General features: G+C 37.0%; 1 protein-coding gene across 6 annotated transcripts in view; it reads left to right on the forward strand.

Annotated features, from left to right (window-relative positions):
- LOC139444263 (reticulon-1-A-like) overlaps window positions 1-21,256 on the forward strand; it is a 33,517-nt gene that overhangs the window by 1,079 nt on the left and 11,182 nt on the right. For 3 of the 6 annotated variants that reach the window (XM_071225185.1, XM_071225187.1, XM_071225189.1), the window contains exons 2-3: window positions 6,333-6,380; window positions 19,537-19,566. In XM_071225185.1, the coding sequence (XP_071081286.1) occupies window positions 6,333-6,380; window positions 19,537-19,566 (78 nt within the window). The remainder of the gene's footprint in view (window positions 1-6,332; window positions 6,381-19,536; window positions 19,567-21,256) is intronic. The other 3 variants (XM_071225188.1, XM_071225186.1, XM_071225191.1) reach the window with 1 other exon arrangement.

Genomic DNA, 21,256 nt, shown 5'->3' on the forward strand with positions numbered 1-21,256 from the left:
GCAGACTGGTTGTAATCAGTGTGAATAAGTTCAATGTTCAAACTGTGTATCTAATATACAAATAATCAAGACAATATAAAAGATGTGATACCTAGGTTGGTATGCTCAACAGCTAGGGAAATTGGTTGGATTAAGTTTTACAGTATCAATCAAGTTTGTTTCTAGTGTGTGGAACGCATACTGATTAAAACCTATTAAATGGTACAAAGGTTAGAATTATCATGTTCAGTTTATCTTTAGTAGTAGCAGTATAGTATGGAGATGACAGATGTATATTCGATTGTAGTATGAAGCTACATGTTAGGTATTCCCCCCCATTTTTATCTGTATGTCCATGGTGTGGATGTCGTAATGGTTTTTACATCAAGAAATTTGTTTGATTGTGAGTTTTTGACTTGAATGGCCATAATTATGAGATGACATGGTGCATATTTATAAGGTTTGCCTTTTTGAAATAATGGTTCTTTTATGGCGTACTATTGGTTTTCAGGACACATTATGTTTTTCACTTTTATCTATTCAATGTTCTCCTGTGTTGTTTTAATTTAATGAGTTAATATTTGTATCCTAAAGGCTGTTCTATGATAAGCATCATAGCATAGGTCTGTGCAAAGTAGGATACCTGAATTTAAAAGTAGATGTATGAGCATGAACATCTAGCTGAGTGTCTTATAGAGAAGTAGAAGTGAAGATGTCTGTTTTGTAGTTTGGTATTGTGGGGGACGGGGCTCATTTTATTTTATTATTGATACTGATTAACAGAGTATGCATCAATTTACCTCCCAATTTCCCCTCGTTCTGGTCATGCTAATTATGTTCACCTCCGACAACTCGCAGCATGGTTCTTTTAGCTTTCTCTATTGTAATCATGGTGTACTTGTTTCTTGAGAGATTCCCTGAAAGTTTTCCAGACAATTTATGCTATACATAAACCTCCATTATTGATTTCCAATTGGGGTTTCTTGTCCCAATGTTAGAAAGATATAAACCTTTTGGAACTTTCAGGGCTCTCAAAAGGCATTATTTAATTGCTGTATGTTTCTATTTTCTTTATTTGAATATGCCTGAAGTGGTTAAATATTCTTTTAATCTATTACTTGTTTTGCTTACAGATTCGGGAATACTGGTATAGAAACACAATATATGTATTTCTGTAGAAAGTCTTATGTATCACAGTGTTGTTTTGCTGTTTCAGTTACTGAAAATAGATGTCAATTGTAAAATAAGAATTTATAATGTAAGACATGAGCAGTGATACTGAACATTTTCTCTGAGTTTGTGTGTATACCCTGTGTGTATTCCAGGTTAGTGTAGGTCCCCAGCCACCTATGCTGGTCGTAAAAGGCAACTTAATCGTGTTAAAACACAACTTGTAGAAAGTAACTATATTTTATGTAAAGTTGGTCAGTAAAGTATTCAGAATTGGTGTTTGAATAAAGCATAAAAGTTCATGGGTGGATCCTTGTTAAAATTAAATTTGAAGATTTATGGTGGTCCCTTCATTCAAATTCTACCGAAGACCCGGGTTCGATTCCCGACATGGGTACAATCTGTGAAGCCCATTTCTGGTGTCCCCCGCCGTGATATTGCTGGAATATTGCTAAAAGTGGCGTAAAACCATACTCACTCACTCACTCACTCATTCAAATTCTAACAGGTGCCATACTGTATTTTAAGAGTACTATTGAATTGTGTTTAGCATAAATTAATTTATGTAGTTACAAGTAATTTTCAGATCTGCCATATCAAATAGCTAGACATTCCAGAATTATGAGACACATAAGCTGAAAGTAGGTTCTACATGGCTATTCAAAATTGCCAGGTTCTCAAAGAAACTGACAAATAAAATGCAAATCAGCATATCTGAAATATGTTTTGGGAACAATAGATAAATGCTTATTGGATGTATGGGTTACAATTTTGGAACAGAACTCTCAAAGACATATGTGATATTACTTCTATAAATATTCTCATGACACAATGCACACACTTTGGCCCATCACTTAATGATTTTAATTCTCTTACTATTTTGAATTAAGTGTTCAAGTACATTATTTTACCTATATCTGTGTTGACTGACATTTAGTCTCAGAAATAAAGTTACCGTACTTAAGAATATATATCTACAAAATATAACAAATAAAGTCCAAACGGAGCCAAGAACAATCCATAAGAGGCAGTCTAGACTTGCCTAATCATTCTAGACTTGAGTTGAGACTCCTGGGAGACAGATCAACATGGTTACCAGTAACATGATAAAATAAGGATGAATTATCAGACTTACTCATTCACATGCATTGTTTCTGATATGCTTTCAGTATGCTTCAGTATCTTTATATACTACACATGCTACATGTTCTAAATAACAAGGGCTGTGGGGTGGCCTAGTGGTTAAAGTGTTCGATCGTCACGCTTAAAACCCAGGTTCAAATCTCCCCATGGGTACAATGTGTGAAGCCAATGCTGGAATATTGCTTAAAGCAGCATAAAACCATACTCTCAGTAAATAACGAGATCCAGTAGTGTCCCGGCATATTGATGAATTCTTGTTTCATGTTGTGATGCTGTAAGTGTGGAATAATTCTTTACTCTATTAACACGTGGTGAAAATCTCTTTCACATCTTTTGTATTAACAATTCTTCCTCAATTATTTCAATCAGCAAGTTGAAGTTGTATTAAGATGCATGTATACAACGTTTAACTGACACCTTGTATTAGATATACTTTCTTAAACTGAGACTGTTGTGGTGACTGGTGTGAGGTGATCTGTTGTTGTCCCATTCTAAACTCCCTTTCCTTGTGGTGGTGTCTGTTTTGTAACCATGGTAACAAGTTGTTGTTGGTTATTAATGCTACCTTCAGATGTTGGTTCACGGTCCCACACTTCTCCCAGAGGCTCAGTCCCATGTTCCAAATGTCACCCCCAGTTGTGTCTACACGAATGAATACACACACGTTTTGTCATTCGTTCCAGATGTGATTTCTGGATAAAATACATGTACAGATTGTGCAATTTTGAACTGAAATTTTAAGCAAAAGAGCAGAAGCAGACTTGTCTAATTTTTATTTAAAAAACATTGTTTAGTTTGTACACAAACACCTTATGTTGTGTGGCTAAAGCATTATGCAATGAATGAAAAAAGAAGACATCATTTGCTCTGCCCACCATTTCTTGTGACAAACAATCTTAAGTATGACTGATTGTTGCACACAGTTGTGATAAACAAAGTTACCAGTCAATAATTTTGTTAAAAGATACATAGTATCAGTATAAGAATATTAACAGCAGAAGAAATAATCAATTCCCTTATTCATCGTAAAAAGAGCCTCAGGAATTTCGATAAATTTTATAGATGGGGGTGCTTATTAAAACCATAAACGCCAAGATTAAATTTGTTGTCTGAGAATGTGCCACAGTGGACAAAAGAACATAGACTGTTATGTTAATGTTGGTCATATAACGGTGGTGCTTTTTGAAAGGGTAGCTACGGATTGGTCTAGAAGTTGTTCAAGGGGCACTTACAGGAACAAGGCACTTAAAACAAGAATTAAATTGAATGTGTTCAAAGATGGATTTTGTGTGGACAGGTAGCAGTTAGTCAGACAAAAATATTTTTTACAATGCACTTTGTGCATGTAGACATTAATGTTAAGTTGCATCTTTCAATAATAGGTTGCAGCTAAATCAAGTCCTGATCATTAAATATTGATACAATATTATGCTATTCAACCTGATATCTCTCTTTTCAGAAATGGTTATTGTTACTAAAAAGTAATTTGATGAAACAATTATACTTTTGTAGAATGGTTAAAGGGACTTGGTATTGGTCTTGCAATATGTGAACTGAGCAGAAGCCCATAGCCATTACATGACACTGATATTGAGGATTGTTTTGTTTTTTATGCCACACTCAGCAATATTCCAGCTATATGACGGCGGTCTGTAAATAATCAAGTCTGGACCAGACAATCCAGTGATTGATATCATGAGCATTGATCCACGCAATTGTTTTACGGCAAGCAAGGGTTGCTGAAAACCTATTCTACTCTTAATCTTCACTGGTCTGATATTAAGGAGAGGCTAGGTTTGTTTTGGCAATGTCAATTTGTTTCCAAGTTCAGGGGTTAAAAATTGGAAAGTCTTAAGTTGCTGACTCATAAAAACACACCAGTGACTTGCTTAAATTAAGTCCAATGTACCAAGTCCTGATATAAAAACAATATCTGGATACAGTTACTGTGGATTTAGCTGATTCATAATCAAGGCCACAAGGAAAACAATTTAAGTGGATGATAATCATGTTAATTGTCTACTCTTTCCCATATTAGGACTCAAATTTTATCTGTATCAGTAAATTTAACTCTCTAGAATTTGTTGATTTATCTAAAGGGATGTTGTTGGGTTTTCTTAGGAGGTGGGTGATTTTTGTCTTTATAGAATTTTGTACCATAGGCTTTTGTTTTACAGTAATTCAAGTCCTCAGAAACCCATTGATGGTTCCTGTGTAAACAGGTCGAAAGTTTGATGTTGGATAAAAATAAATCCTTATGTTTTGAGAGGTACCCCAGCATCCCCAAAATGTGTGAAAATGTTGACTTGTTCAGAAAGAAAAAAAAAGCACATAATTCAAGGTACCAATACATTATGTTTAAACATCACAGCAGACCCTACATGTTTAGAAAGGTGTTTTGAACAGGCACAATCATTCTTGTATTTCATATTACCCTTTGACCTACAATGGTGAATTGTTGATTTTGGTTATTTTAAGAGAAGAAATATTACAATTAAGCTGTTAATTGTGGACTTGAAGTGTGAGCACCCTTAAAAGTAGACTGTTGTCAGAACCCGACCTACCACCTAGATAAGCGAATAACAAAATGGATGTTGTAGTTCAATGCCAACTGAGACTTGTTGAAATCCAGACTGACAATTTGTTATCTCCCCAAATTACACTCTGTATCACAAATCACTAGTCCAGTTTGAGATATGGATGAGTTGGATGGATTTCTACCCCTGTTGTTTCAATTGGTTTAATGTTATGACTGTACAAAGTTTGTGAGAGAAGCTCTTGTATTAAGAAATGTCCAAATGTGAAATTGAAATAACGTTTCCATCTTACTGTGAAAAGAAACGTGCTGAATTTGTGCACAAATAGCCTATGGCCTTTATACTGCATACAGCTATTGATATTGTTATAATGCTAGTTGACTACAAAACAACATGACATTAGATAACTGAAAATGTTGAGGGATTGTTGAGGGAAGTACCATGTAGAGCCACTGTGTCGGCTCGTACATTGATTTGGATTAAAAATTGAAACCTTTTGAATGTAACCTGATAAATTTGTAGACCATCTGACACATGTTGTCACAGATCATTGTTGAGGAGTGCCAAATGTGGTTATCAGAATATCATTTGACAATTAAATATCAGATTACCAGCTAAGAAAGGTTAAATTTATGACCATGTTAACCTCATGACTTTTAGTTTAGAGATATTTTTGCATTTTCTCAAATAGTTTCGGGATGATTTCAGTTGTTATGTATTTTTGGGTACGAATTACCTTGTATACAGGCTGCGTAGAACACTGTGGGTACCTTGGTTAGACGAGGTTGCCTGCACTTGATTTCTTGTTGTAAGAGACGAGTTCTTTGGATTGGATGGGCAGACTCAGTGACTTTGTTGATGACACATCATCGCACCCAGATGGCATGGGATGTTTCTGAGTATCAGTCACTGGTATGTCTGGTCCATACTAGATTGTTTTCGTGTTAAATATTGCTGCATTCAATGTAGTCAACTGGAGTGCCAAATGAGGGTTGTTAAACAAATTAGGTTTTGGTTGATTAGACTGATTGATACAGGCAATGCAGTATGGTTGCCAAATACCCCATGCTTGTAACAAGTCATTTGAATGGACATGGGGTGGTATGCTGTGTATTCTGGCTTTTTATGTGTCGTTGAACCCTGACACTGACTCCTACTTGATTTCAACCCCTGGTTTGGGCTGGTCGGGAATTGCTTGTTCACAAAGTACCATGATGTAAAATGCACACTTACTTCCTCAGAGTGCAGTTTAGTGTGATGCCTACTTTAATTCCTTTTTGTAATGTATTAATTGCAATAGGGTTTATAATCAGATAATTAGCCTAAGATTGTTTGACATCTAAGAGAAGGAAGAATGTATAACTGATCATTTAAAACTGCCAAAGGTTATAGTGTATTGATTTATGTTGGGTCAGAATAAGTAAGTGAACTATTTGATGAAGTAGAACTTTCATCACATGAGGTGTTGTGGAGGTACATTGACAACAAGTGTGTTCATTGCAGGGGAACAGCCATCTGCACAAGCATGGATGAAGAATGTGGACCCCAGAGGTAAGTCATTTTCTTCCACCTCCTGTTCTTTAAACATGTTTTTGGTTCTAGAAAATAGTACACATATTTTGTTGAAAGACATTTCAACTTGGTTTCAATTTTTGGTGAAGAACCAATTTGAGGAATAACTTTTGGCATACAGTTTCAGTTGTATGGGGGAATTCTGGTTAATAAAGTGTCCCTTGTTATGCCAGATATTAGTGAGGCATATGTTTGGTGTCACCAGCCATTGCATGCCTGAAATATTGCTAAGAGCGGCAGAGAAATATACTTGATCATTTGACCCGTAGTGAAAGTTTGTCTTCAAAACATCAATGGTTGCAGGTTCATTGGGATGTTTTCCTTTGGATCTGCTAGGAAATGGTAAACTTGTTGATTGTTGGATTTAGAGCCCCAGTGGAGTATTATCATAGGAATTCTGTGGATTGTGTTGAATGCAGTATTACACAGTACTTTATGTCCAGTAAGTATGATAGTGCTTGTATTGCAAGTGTGGACCTTGGCACCTACAGATGAAAAAGGTCTCCATGTAGGTATTGTGTGGATGGTTGACCCGCATGTGTCCGTTCGTCCACACACTAGTCGAGTAACTCCGGGGATTTGGCATGCCATACTCTCTGACATGGTCAAGTGTTGTGCCAAGCTTGCTAACCATCTCCATGCAGTGTACTTCGCTGAAACACTTCTCGCCTGCAGTCATACTCTGTCATCTTTGGTCATCGCTTTATTAACACCAAATTCTGATGGTATGATACTTACTGTGATGATTCTGTGCATTACTTATGGGAACTCGGTAACTTTGTCTATTTTGTGGCATCCATGAAATTGTCACATCACATACATGAAGTGTGTGTGTTGGCATCATGTAGATGCCATGTCCCCTTGAATAGTTTTCGATTTTGCAGCCTGGGCATTTAATACTGTCTGTGCCAAAAGCTTTTGAGTTTACCAATCTGATTTTGGTGCTTGACATCATTTTCTGAAGATTTTATTGTCATGATGTAGACCATTATAAGCTAAAGTTTGACTTGCAACAGACTTGCACAAGTCTCTAAGGCAATAGTTAAAAGTATAAGTCATAATTTCTAGAATATATATTTAACAAGAAGTTGACTCTATAAAAGACTGGCATCCTATTATAAGGATAAATTTACTAAACATCCATGGACCTATCATTCAGTGCAACCTTGAAGCAAGGCTAGACTTGTCATGTAATGTATTCCGTAATAAAGACAATCTGACATTTATCTGAGTACACATACTGGCCAAACATAGGTCACATGCTTAAGAAGTATATGACACAGTATAAGAAACATTTACTTGACATTGTGTTTTTTTCACTTTGACTTTGTTATATTTAGAATAGTTAAATGGCTTATCTCATTTGAAGTATTTTCAAAACTCTTGTAGAAGATAAGCTATCCTATTATGACCAGTGCCACATCTCAGGTCATGATACCTCTTCCATGAATATGTGATTAATTGGCGATACAGCATTAAACAGTATTCACTTGCTGCTGTTTAGTGCTCATACAGCACAAGGAATCTATTAGTGTTGCTCATTCTATGTGGCTCCCCGCCAAGCACACGCCCAGTTATGTCTACAATTACAGAAATGCCAGTTGTATTGCAAATTTGTGTGTGATGATAATGCTAGAGAACATATTAATCAAAAGGGACCCAAAATGTTCCCAAATTTTGGTAATGTGGCTTGGGAATGATCAGTTTGTCATGTGACTGTGAGTCTCTAACCAGATTTGTTTAGCATCATTTTCAGAAGACTTTAAGCATAATATAGCAGAGATTAAGAGACAGCCTTTTTCTTCTGAACAGGCTTCAGACAAAAAGCTGAATTTGTGACTCCCTGAAAATATGGGCAGATTACGGACAGTAATGAAGATTGATTAGTACCACTCCACCACATAGTGATACAAATTAGGAGTGGTCCTGTTGCACTTGAGATTACTGCAACATATTGTAATTAAATACCTCCTAAAGCTTTAATTAATAACGGCCGTCTAAAGGAACATTCATGACTGGGATGACTTTTTTAATGCTGATATGTAGTGCATTCGAAACCTGTTATTTCAGATTTGATTGATTAGTTACAAAGTTAATGTAGGGATGCTAGTATTGACTTCTGTGGCATGTTGATAACGAAGCTGTTCATTATGTTCAAATACTGCTGCTAGGCTCAGTTAGATGTATCCTGATTGTTAATATGAAGCATTCAATAACTGAAGCTTGTGCTGACATGACAAAAATGTTGGGAATGGATCTGGCAGTGTGTGACCCAATTAGTGAAACATCTCTTCATACAGCAGGGGAAAGGGCCATCATTATTTACAACTAACACCAGTTAATTAAATCTTGCTACTTATATATCGCTGACATTTACCTTGCCAGCGTTGTTGAGTTAATTACTCTGTTAACCATTTGATGTGGGTATGGGTTAGAAATAGTTTGCTCCAGTGTGTGGTGGTTGCTTTTCTGTGCACGATTTGGCTGCTATGTTTAGAAACAGATCAACGTGTAAACTGAAGCATTGTGAATTCAGCACAGAGCCAAGCCAGTGCAGATCACCTTAACTTGTCCCATAAACAGAGGTTGATTTGAGTATAGGCAGGAATGCATGTGCCTCCATTGCTCCAGTGTGAATTAGACACTAAGTTTGAAAGCAGGAATGTTTTTCTGTTTTGCTTGTATTTTGGTCAAGGTTATGGTAATGAGCCAGTGAAGTTGAAAGAGCTTAGCTTCTGTTGCACGTACCTGGAGCGTGTGTAGTGATTCAGGGATGAGTCAGAGGGTTTATTTAGAATGGTAGAGTAATCACCACCTTCCATAAATGATGTAGTTGGAAATACCACTGCCTCCGCTTGAGCCTCGAACCTTGCATGATGCCATGGGCAGTAGAGCAGGGACACCTGCCATCTGTTCAGCTTGCAGGACATTGATGTCCATATGGTCAACTTTGGTTCAGTAGAAATGATTGGATAGATATGTTGGTATTCATCTAGGTTTTTTTCATACAAAAGAAGTATTTTTGAGCATTTCTGACCATCGGACTCATGATTTCAATGGAAATGTTTGGCTCTTGCTCAAAACTTGTAAAATTTATATGAAAGTATCAGATATTTGCTACTTCATGATGGATGGAATATAATTACCATTCCCTTTTTGTGCTCATAGTTTCGGAAGTTGTTGTTGAGGCCTATTTTAGGGAAATAATGTATGTAGAAAGTAATTGTGTTGAATATATTAGTCACACACACATGATACATCTTTTGAAGTAAATGTCAAGCAGATGATGTTGTTATGCCATACAGGAGAGTGGACTCTTAATCAGGTTTTCTCCCTCTCACCAGAACAAGACTGTTTTACCTTGGGGTTAAATATTAATGAATTTGACATTTGATTCCATACTCTGTCTTTGACCTGTAGATTTTAGTCTCTGTGTTTGGGATTATTTTTCCATGAATGTTTTTAACCAAATAAATTTTGTTTATTTATTTCAGTTTGTGCCCTAAATGAGTACTTAAAAATAGCATCTTTTTCATGAGATTTTTAGTGCTATTATTTGGACTATCATTAGGGACCGACCCTTTGATAGTTAGATAAAAACTATATATCTGGTTTTGTAGCTGTAGCTGATAAAATATCAAGTCTCGATACCAAATCCCAGATCCCCATGCCCAGAATATCAAGTTGTCTGTCCCTCAGCTGAGGTTACTTGACCAAACAGAGTTTTACTAGACTCAGACTTCACACAAGTGGCTGAAGATGCAGACTGTTATTTATCATCTTTATGCTTTGGGATTTGGGGACTAGTGGACCCAGACTGCAGTATGCACGATTGTTTTGTTCAGAATTTGAAATTGCATTGTATCATGCATTGTGTTGGGAAATTTTCTGATGTTAGACTCTCCTTACAACAGTGATATGTTCGTGTTCTGCCACTCAGCACGATCTCAGCTCACATCACATGCATGTATTCAGTGTCCGATGTCAGATGCTGACTCACAACCTTGTCAGCAGCATCATATGATATGTCAACACACATTATCAGTTTTCCACCAGCAGCCGACATATATAACTAATGGTCTGCCCACTTGAAAATTGAATTTTCCTGTGGTTTTGGTTTGCTACAGGTCACCTGCTCATCCTGCTTGTAGTGGAACAGGTTATTGATCTGTCATCCAGGGTTAGGACGGGCATGGTCAAGAGAGGGGGTAATTTGGGGCACTTTGGGAATGGATATATGTTGTAGACTAGAGTAGGTGTATGCAGCCATCTATGTGTTGGTATTACTGCTCGTCACGATTTGCATAGGCTTTGTGTGATAGGATTGATAGGACAGACATTAACTTGAAGATCTTCTAGCCAGGTAATATTGATTATGTACAAGCAGTCTGTGGCTTTCAGATGTTAGTAGATCAAGATAAAAAAATAATGCTAAAACTAAACTTAGCTTTTTATCGCTCCCTAGTAAATGTCAAACCATGGTGGAAGCCATGGTAAGGCCAGTCAACTTTGATGTTTGGGCACAGGTTGTAATAGTTGTATAGCAGGATGGATTACCTGTAGAAATGGTAATTACTCACAGTATCTCCACATGGAAATATAATTCAGACAAACGATGTTGGGTTTACATGGCAGTATCTAGAGAAGAATGTTCTAGTTAATATCATGATCTAGTCAGCAACTTTAGCCACAAGTTCAAAACCAAGGTGTGATAACATTTCTTTTAGTCAAGTAAGCTCATCTTATATACATAATATAATAAGTTTTGCTGAAATTGTGCAGGTAGATTGTGTGTACAATGTTCAAAATTAAGGAGAGTGGGGATGGTTTTCGATAGGTCTAGGACATTTCACCAACTTTGCAATCTGATACGTATCACGATACTTGCATGTGCCCCTGTCTGTGGTGCATAAGCCATCTTTTTCATTGACAGGATGGCCAAATACCTGGCACACTGATGATTTATTGTTGGCAGTGTCAAGTATGGTGCAGTGGATGAAAATATTTATATTTTCACTAGTAAGTAGTGTTTGGTGTAAGATTTATTAAAGAATACATTTAAGGTAAGAATCAATATTTTTTACTTAGTGTGCGATTATGATCGATATTTGAATCGAGAAGTGAATAATCAAGATCCACTGATGCAAAGGTGTATTGTCCCACTACTAGTTCAAGAGTTTATATGTAAGGTTCATGAGAAGGACCCCGACTAAGGTGCACTGTGTATGTCACTTGTATTAGTGGATGGAAGTTCACTTCATTTTTAACATGATTGTGTAGTAAAACACAGCTGCTATCAGAATTCATCTCCAATTGTCTATGATTTTGTGTTTTATTGTCAGCCAACTGATATGTCCCAGTGGCTGATCATGCTATAGATAGGATACCAATATCTCTCAATTGTTATTTACAACACTGATAACACACTATTGTGTTTTAAAACTACTTCTCTGGTTTCTGATTTTTTATTTATGACCACAGCTAAATATCAGTGTCTCTGCATCTTAAACCATTAAGATCTTCATCACAATGCCCTAAGTGTCATATTTCATCAAGCCAGTTCCCACTCAGCACAGGTCATGCTTGATTGACTAGCCCAGGCTGCTGTCATGCTTGATTGACTAGTCCGGGCTGCTGTCATGCTCGCCATGCATGACCACTGATGCCAGGCCAGGCAGAATAGTAATGTAAACTACAGCAATGGTCGCCATTATGGAAAATAATGCAATTGATGTTTAGTTTCGATATTTATTTTTGCTTGCATTTCGCATCAGAGGTGTGATGAGTATCTTTGTTCAGTACCTCTTTATGGAGGTGTTTGACTGCATGTATGCCATTGCCGAGGCTGAAAGAGCATGACCTTCTTCCTGGCAGTATACATCACAGTGTTGTGACAACCAGTGTGGCCACATGATGACAGTTGTTTTTATTGTCATGGAAATAACCTCAGCTGTTGCACACATACATACTTCTCTGTATTTCGAGAATGTGCATATGGGAGCAATATATCCCAGCCATTGTGATGGTCCTGCAACATTGGTAGTTAGAGCTCTAGTGTCAGTTGTCAATAATGATATTAATTATGAGAGACCATTTTGAAAAGAAAGCGGGTACATAAATTATAAAAAGTAATTCTGAATGGAAAGTAGGTACATTAATTGTAAAAGTCATTCCGAATGGAAATGAGGTACAGTGGCTCTGTGGTCTAAGATCCGGCAATTCAGTGTGCAGAGTTGTGTCCCTTTACTGTGCCAGGATCCGCAGTTCATGTCAGAGCTATAAATAAGCTTTAGGTTATTTTAGTATTTTACCCAGGGGTTTGATTTTGATTGAGTATCCACAAGTTTAAGATGGTATTCATTTTTTTTTACCCACCTGTTTCTTGACATTTGGGTATTTAACTTAAAACCTGTTTCGTAACAATCCCTGTAAAACATTTAAAACTATGTGAATTGTAGTGTATCCGTATGTGTGCAACTAATCCACCGGTATGCCATTTTTGATTAATTTGTTAATTTCAATCAGCAACTAATTAAGATTCAACATTACTAGGCACGATGTGCTTTTCAATTGTCATCTATCAGTATGTTTGATACACAATCATGTCATCTAACAGTTGTAATATACACAATCATTTTATCTGATAGTTATAATATACACATTAATTATATTTCAATAGCGTATTTATAGTTTTAGTTTTGTATTTGATATGCTAGGATTTGGTTTGTCTGCATATTTCAGTTTATTTTATGTGTACTTTACGAAAATAGCAGCTTCTTTGTCCAGGCCATTCTGATACACCATGATTACAGATCTTGGTCTGTCTTAGCATATACGACCTGGGTTAGGTTTAGTCGATTTCTTCCATCATCACCTGACAAGATCTTAATTACATGCAATCTCGCTGGCCCAAGTGAAAGGGGTTTGACCGAAGTGTGTAGTAAACAAAAAATGTGATTATTCTTATATGTGATTTCCATTGTTTGTTGAGTGGAGTATTTTCTACTGTCAATCAGCTGTTACTGACATTTTCCTCTATATAACCATTCCCATGCGAACCCTATAAATTATTCAGGTGTTGTTTATTATTTATACCCTGTTAAGTAAAAAGATTATCTTTTACTGTTGCTGCTGTCTACCGTTAAGGCATTTTCCTACCTACAAACTCATTACCAGATCGATCTGCGTTGGCTGAGTGCACAGTGAGACATCATGGTGACTGCAGGTGCCCTTGCCACGCACAACTACAGCGCATGTAATGCACGGTGCAGCAAGTGGTATCTAAGCTTGTGTGTAGATCAATAACAAGCAGACTCTCACTTTCCTTTCACACTGATGTTCGCCAAACATATGCTGCAGGCAGCATGGTTGATCCCAACAAAAATCAATTGTCACCGAGCTGTTTTCATCCTGTGGGGCCCATAGCACCTTGTCTATCACTTGCTCACAAACCCCTTTCACTTGGGCCAGCGAGATGCTCTTATAGCAGCTTAACTTTCTCAGCTTGGATTTATCTTGATTGGATGGTTTAGTTTGAATGTAGGAGTGATGTGACACTCTTTATGCCTTACATAGAGGGATGCTAGCATGACCGAGAAAAATTCTTTCAGTAGCATTATGTATAAAAATAAATTAGAAAGAAGGCAAACAAGAGTATCAAATAAGTATAAAAAGTGGTATGAGTTGGTAGGACTCTATACCACTTTTAGTGATTCCAGCAATATCATGGCAGGGGACACCAGAAACAGACATAAACATATCAATTAATGCAATTATATCTGTAGATTCAATGAAGAATCACATTCTATAAATATTGTGTTGGATTAAAATTTATTCGAGAAACTTGGATTTACTTATGTTCTTCACTGCATTCAGTCGATGGAGTGGTTCAGTTGTCATAGCAACTTATGACGTCATCCATGAATTGTAGCATGTCTTATTGTTCCATGAAATGATCGTAATGAAATTTATTTTGGCTTTTTAAGATTCCAGAGAAGTGAGGAAGACAGAAATCAGTTATGTAGACATTGCTAGACAAACACCCAATAGGACAATGGTTGGAATTGGTATCAGGAATATCAAAATGATGGGAACGTTAACCTGTACCCAGTATATGTTCAGACCAGACAGAGACACCTGAGCAATGCCTTCACCTTGAACATGTTAACAGGGCACTGATGGCTATCGACTGTTGCTTAGTAGCACTGCTATTATACCGGCTGGGATTTAGGAAAAGACCCCAACTCAATTGGATGCAGACTCTAGCATGATTATGGTCCCCAGGGGATGGACTGGTGGCAGGGAGTGCTGTATATATATAGTTCCTCTCTCCATCAACGTGAAGTGCTAAAGTCATGTATGGGATACGTCCATTCAGTCTTGCAACCAATAGCTCAATCAGCATATGGATTTCTGTATTTCTGGAAAGAGATGATGTTCCATAAATATGGTCCAGGTGTTGAGTTATTGTGCAGTTAGCCTAGTGACCAGTCAGCTGAATGTAGTTTCACTTAACCCAGAAAGCCATCAGCAATGAGGTCGGGGGATGCCAGCTCCAGATCAATATGACTATTTGGTAGTGGTTAGGAACATCAATTATTTACTGCCAGAACGACTGCAGTGTATCCTGACCTACTCCACATTGATTTTAATATTTATCAGCTGTCATTGGTTGAATTTGGCTCTAGAACTCTTCTTTGACCTGATAGAAATAGACACCAAATTAACATAATATATCGTCTTTGGGGTTACAAAGGAGTGTTCTTGGAGAAGGGAAGTCACAGAATGTATTGATCAGCTGGTCAGATGGTGCTTGTCAAACCTTATGCTTCCAATTGGTTTGTCAGTAACTGTTTTGCAAGAAAATATTACACAGCATGAGTCATTTGTCCAGTCAGGTGTTGAGGTAATCCACCACCATGACTGGAATATATGATACCACAAACAATCTAGATTATAAATAAAATCATAGACTATATGTTTGTCTTCTGTCGAGTAAGTATGTTTTTATTGGTTTTTTTCTTACACAAATATTGACTGACAAAAAAGTTTGTGGATAATTAAATGAGCAGTAAATATTTTACTTTTCCAAGTGTATCGTCTTGTATCGATACAGTAAAAAATGTATTAATCGTCGCATGAAAACTCACCATGCACTGGTGCACCAATGAATCATTTCACCCCTAGGAGTTAAGAATATATATTATGGGTTCCTACTCTCCTACTCCAATATGTGAACATAGGGATCCCTTAGTGTATGACTTTTGACATTAGAGAGGTAGGACTCCAGGGATCGAAATTAACATTAGTCTGCATGTCTTAGACTAGCACAGTTCAGAAAGGACGAGTGACATTTCCTTGTAGACTACCACTTTTATCGTTAGGTTGATGGCAACTCTGTAACAGATCGTTTTTGCAGAGTAATGAAAATAGAAATTGATTTCTAATCCTGAATAACATGGATCCCCTGCCTTTCATCCTTAATTTCGAACACAGCTTTATCTAATGTGAATGCCATTATCAGATTCCCACTGATAATTACATGAGGTCATCCACTGCAGGTAGTGTTAGGCTTGGAGTTGGTGGGTGGCAAATACAGGCTGGAAGCCACTCATAGAAGGGATATTGCAAATCGGTGGTAGCATCTAACTTCTTTTGGTTACAAGTCTTTATGATGTCTACAGGAAAACAGTCCATTTTTAATTTCCCAAGTTCAATGAATACTTTAATCATTGATCATTTTGTGGTTTTGGAATGGTGCTAGTTTCTGATTCTGTTGAAGTACAGGAGGACATTAATAAAGGATATCTTGCTAATCAACAGTGGGGGCTAACTGATCTTATTTTCAAGTTCTTGTTATGTATGTATATGGGAGAAACTTGCACAGTTTCGTTATTTGCCTGACACAGTGGATACCTTAATTAAGCATGTTGAATTATGCTACAGCAGCAAGCACATGTCACTTTGTAGCTCTTTCTGATGCTGACAGTTCAGAGTGGAAACTATTCATATTGGGATGTTGCCAGTCACTTTGTCAGCAATTTGCTGATATTACGGAGTCTTGGTTGAGTAATACCTGTCTCCACTAAGACCCACATGCTTGTAGTGGTGATGTTGTCAGTCAAGCTGTTACCTCAGAGATGTGTGTTATGTAATGATGTATGCTTAATCTACATAGCTTCTCATGCTTGAGTAACAGGCTTCCTTTGATGTTATGTCATGTAAGCATATTTACATAACATGTATACAATTGCTATAAATGTGAGGATTGCCTAAGTTGTTTTACTCAATATGATGTACCGTCATGGGTGGATGTGCATAATGATAAATGGTGCTGCAAACTGAATATTGAGATAGGCCTTATAAGGCCATCATTAAAATATCTGTTTCAGGAATGCCTTTTTCCCATTAACACAATTATGTGACCACTGACAGATGTGTTGATTGGGGAATTGTACACACCTGTAGTGCCTCATGATATGGGCATATGAGAGGTATATGTTTATGTCTCATGTGGTGAAAAAACACCATATGCATAATTCTACCAAGACTACTTGATTCTGTATGTGTCATCATGTCGTTACATTAATTAGTCAAACAGCTCTATCATTTCTGAGAACAGTAATGGAGGCAACACAAGGCCTGTTGAAAAACTGATACAAGATACAGAAACATGTCCCAGCACTTGTCAAAGTGTAAGGTAAATAGTGTCGTTAACCGAGAGTGCATCCCGATGTCTGCCTCTCACGTTTATCAGCTTTGTGATCATAACACTTTCCTTTTTGGGTAAACCTTTCTTCTGGTACCATCCATGCCTTTGAACCTTTTGGGGCTAAAATAAGAGAAAGACTTGCGTTCTGTCGGCACATCTGTGATCGCAGTTCAACAGAATGACATGATACCATATTAACAAAATACTTCTACAGTTGCTACAGTTTATGAACAGAGCTGAAACAAGATGATTACAAATATGATATTAAGTATGAATTGAAGTTAAGTCTCACATTGAGACATATTGTTTACCACAACCTGAAACCTTGTGTTTAAATACATAACCTGGGTATGTTGAATTACTACTGATTGTATTTGGCAGTATGCAAACAAAAGAAACAAACTAATGAGATGCTAAGTGTTTTTTCAATGGCAACTTTCAACTTGTTTGAAAGGCTAGCTTCGCTGTTGACTTGGCTAGGTGGGTCTTGCTCACGTCTCGTTGATTACGGATCTATTTGTGTAAATTGGGGTGGGTGTACTTTAAACCAGCAAAAATAATGGGTTGACTACTGCTTGTAGCCAAGCCTTAGACACAATACTAAAGGGTATGTACCCAAAAAATGTAATGCCGGCAGCCTGAAACAAAGGTGTTTTCTTGTTGTAGCCTGATGGCTTGTTCAAAAATATGTTTTTTGTCCAAATAGATTTGCATTTACTCACTCATACTGGAGATAGTGTCATGTGGGCGTCACATGTAACATGACTGATGGAGTGTCACATCGGTGAGTGTTGACTCGCCCAGTTGGACTTGTACACCTAGTTTCTGACCTTCAAGGTGTGAGCTAATGAGATGACTGTCACACAAACCACTCTCTTGTAACCTGAGTTGTTTGTACACTGCAAGTAGCATAATATATACATAGGCATGTAACAGGATCATTAAATATTGTCGTAAAAGGCGACTAACAGGATAGGGTGGTCAGACTCGCTGACTTGGTGGATGCATGTCATTGTATTCCAATTGTGTGGATCAATGTTCATGATGTCAATCACTGGATTGTCTGGTCCAGACTCGATTATTTACAGACCGCCGTCGTATGGCTGGAATATTGCTGAGTGCGGCATTAAACAACAAACTCAAACTCAAATATTCTGGTCATATATATAACAAAACCCACACATGCCGATGCCATCATGAAAGATGAAACCAAAAATTCTTATTTTTGTGAAATCATGTTATTTTGTCAAATGGAAAGGATCATTTGAAGTTATTTTGGTCATGAATCTGTAGATGCAAGACATTGTGTCTACCCTGATACTAACTGAAGAAGATATTTCCAGAGCAACTGCCACTTGTACTTGCTGTGTAGACTAACATGAATTCATCTGTGGAAAGGATTCTTTGTTCCCGGCAGGTAGCAGGTCAGGGTATATTGTGCGATGTATTGATTGAGACGGAAACTATTGCCCAGACTTGGCATGTGTTCAGCTTGAAGCATGCCGAGGTTGTTGTGCTGCTGGAGGACTAGTGGTTACCTCTAAAATGCATTCAGTACTTAATCACCCACACCACATAGCATGGACAGTTCACGTGTATAGTCTTGCATGCATGGCATGATTGAATCCTGATTCATCTTAATAATGGTTAGATTGGTTTGGTTATGTTAATTTCTTGTTTCAGTGACAGTGAAGAAGTTTTGTTTTTTGAATTGATTGCTGAAAGTATGATCAACTCGGATGTGAATACCGGTACTTGTATTGTGTAACAGAATATTGGAACTGCTCTTGTGCAAGGAGTTCGAGTATTATATTGGTCTATGAAGAGATTTTTTCAAAATTTATTGTATTGATTCAGCAAAGTTTGCAGAGACTTGTACAGACATATTTTTGTGTTTGGCATCTTAAAGTGTTCAGAATCCAGTGACAGTCTCTTTAGAGCACATCTCAGAAAAGACAAATCAGTGTTAAAATCAACTGAATATTATCAGCAACAGAAGTTTGCTATTGTCGAATTGTTTATTATTCTACCATTGATAGTCATTTCTGTTGATGTGTGATGTCAGATTTGTAAGTCTTATAGGTCCCTTGCAATATACGAAAAATTGAACTTGAAATTTACTGAGAAAGTGCTTGAATTTTGTTTCTCAAAATTGTTTGTGAACACATACAAAATTAAACACAAAGAAAATGAATAAAAGAAAGTAAAAATGATCAAAGATCAGAATTAGAAAATTATTCAGAATTGAGAGCGGATACTCACAAGTTGGGATAATTTAAATAGAAAGCTAAGAACATTTTGGGTTGATCAGAAAATATTCAGCAGTCTTTTCATCTAGTGGTTTATTTTGGTGGTACATTTTGGTGGTATATGACATTTTTTTCTGTTTTGTGTTCTAATATTATTTTCTCTTCATTTTAACAGAGAGTTCTACTGAGCCTGACTTATCTTCCTGTAAGTGGTTTAATCATTGTTAGTCAGTCTCGCCCCCTCGCATGTTGCTTTAAATGGGGTACACTCGATGTAGTGGAATGCTTAGACTCTTGGGTTGCAAGGTTGTGTTCGTGTTGTCATCACATCAATTCATCTTGTTCTCTTTACTTTTAGTTGTCTTCTTCATCATCAATTTCATATCTAATTTGCTGTCATTTTCCTTTGTTTGCCAAGCTTATTTTGGGTCTAATTCCTTATCTTTGCAGTAAGTGTTAATGTGATGGCCTGCTATTTTGAGGCGAGGCCTTCATGCACTGATTGACCTGTGCAGGGAGGGGAGATATATATAGTTCTGTAGTACCATACTGATTCGGCACAAGCCGTTTGTCATGGCAACTGCAGACAGCAAAACATTTAGAAAACATAAGAATGTTTTTTTGTTCACATGTGAGGCAAACAGCTGAAGATTTGTGGTAAGAAACAACATGAATTCCACACAGCTAGACATACCTGACATATTTTTGAAAGGGAGTCTCTGTAGCAATAAGACAGAACCAGGTGTAAAATGAATTATATTTTGTTTACTTCAAAAGGAAAAGAAAGAGCTACCTGCCTGAAGTGTATCAATCCAAAGTTAAGGTTAAATTTCATGCAAGTAAACATGGTAAATATTACTTTAATTTAAAAAAAGATTTTCAGTAGAGTAAGTGCTTCAAAACAGACATGAGCTGTCTCTCCAGTGGTTCTCCGGGGATTTATGTAGATATACACAGAGGCAGCCTGCCTGCAACAAATGGCTGTAAATATTTCAAATTTTGAAGTAAAGATTTCCCAATTCCCCCAGATTTACTAAAATATGAACATTTAAAAAAATCCAGTTTTTGAAAAATAATTCCCCAAATTTAGCTGTCAAAGGACAGTTTGTCAATTTGGAATCCTAGATAGATCCTCATTCACTATAACGTGTAATGAGATAATTTCCTTTCCAATATGCTTCCCAATTTGTAACACCTCCTTTAAGGCCTGGTTGGCAGGGAAGTCTAATCCTTACAGCTGTCCCCCAGGTTCATTTCACCACGTGGATACAATCTGTGAAGCTTATTGTGAATGGACACTGCCATTGCTGGAATAATGTTAAAATTACGTAAAACCTTGTACTCTTTGCTTTAGGACTAAGGGCCATACAGGTTGGATCTGCAAAGCAAAATAGATGTGCGCTTATTAGTCATTCTTTCCTGTCAGTTAAAACACTTCTTCCTGTCTAATTAATACACAAAACAGTACGCTTGTTGTTGTAACTTTTTTTAATTTAATTTGCTCTCGTTTATAATTTTTGATGATCACTTTGTTTAATTTCAGAATAGTTTTGTTTCAGGGAGGTTAAATGACAATCTGTATGTCATGTTTCAGTACTCTAATTACAGTGGAGTCCAGTCCAGTCATGTTTCTTGTGATTAAAATACATGGAATAAATGCTGGGTGGGAAGGTCCACAACAGCCTTGTTTGATGTTATATAGGTCAGCCAGGACATTTTGTTATGATGGAAAATTTAAAATAAGTAAATCTGTATACCTTTTAGTAATAACAGTCATACATAATATATCCAGTAATCCTGTAAAAACACACACACGTATTTGACCCATGTCATGAGATGGGAATATGCAGGTGGTCAGAATAAATCTATCAGCATGGTATCTCCCAAGTGAATTG

This window comes from Haliotis cracherodii, unplaced genomic scaffold (assembly GCF_022045235.1).
Source record: "Haliotis cracherodii isolate W230 unplaced genomic scaffold, xgHalCrac1.p SCAF_5, whole genome shotgun sequence".
Taxonomy (NCBI): domain Eukaryota; kingdom Metazoa; phylum Mollusca; class Gastropoda; order Lepetellida; family Haliotidae; genus Haliotis; species Haliotis cracherodii.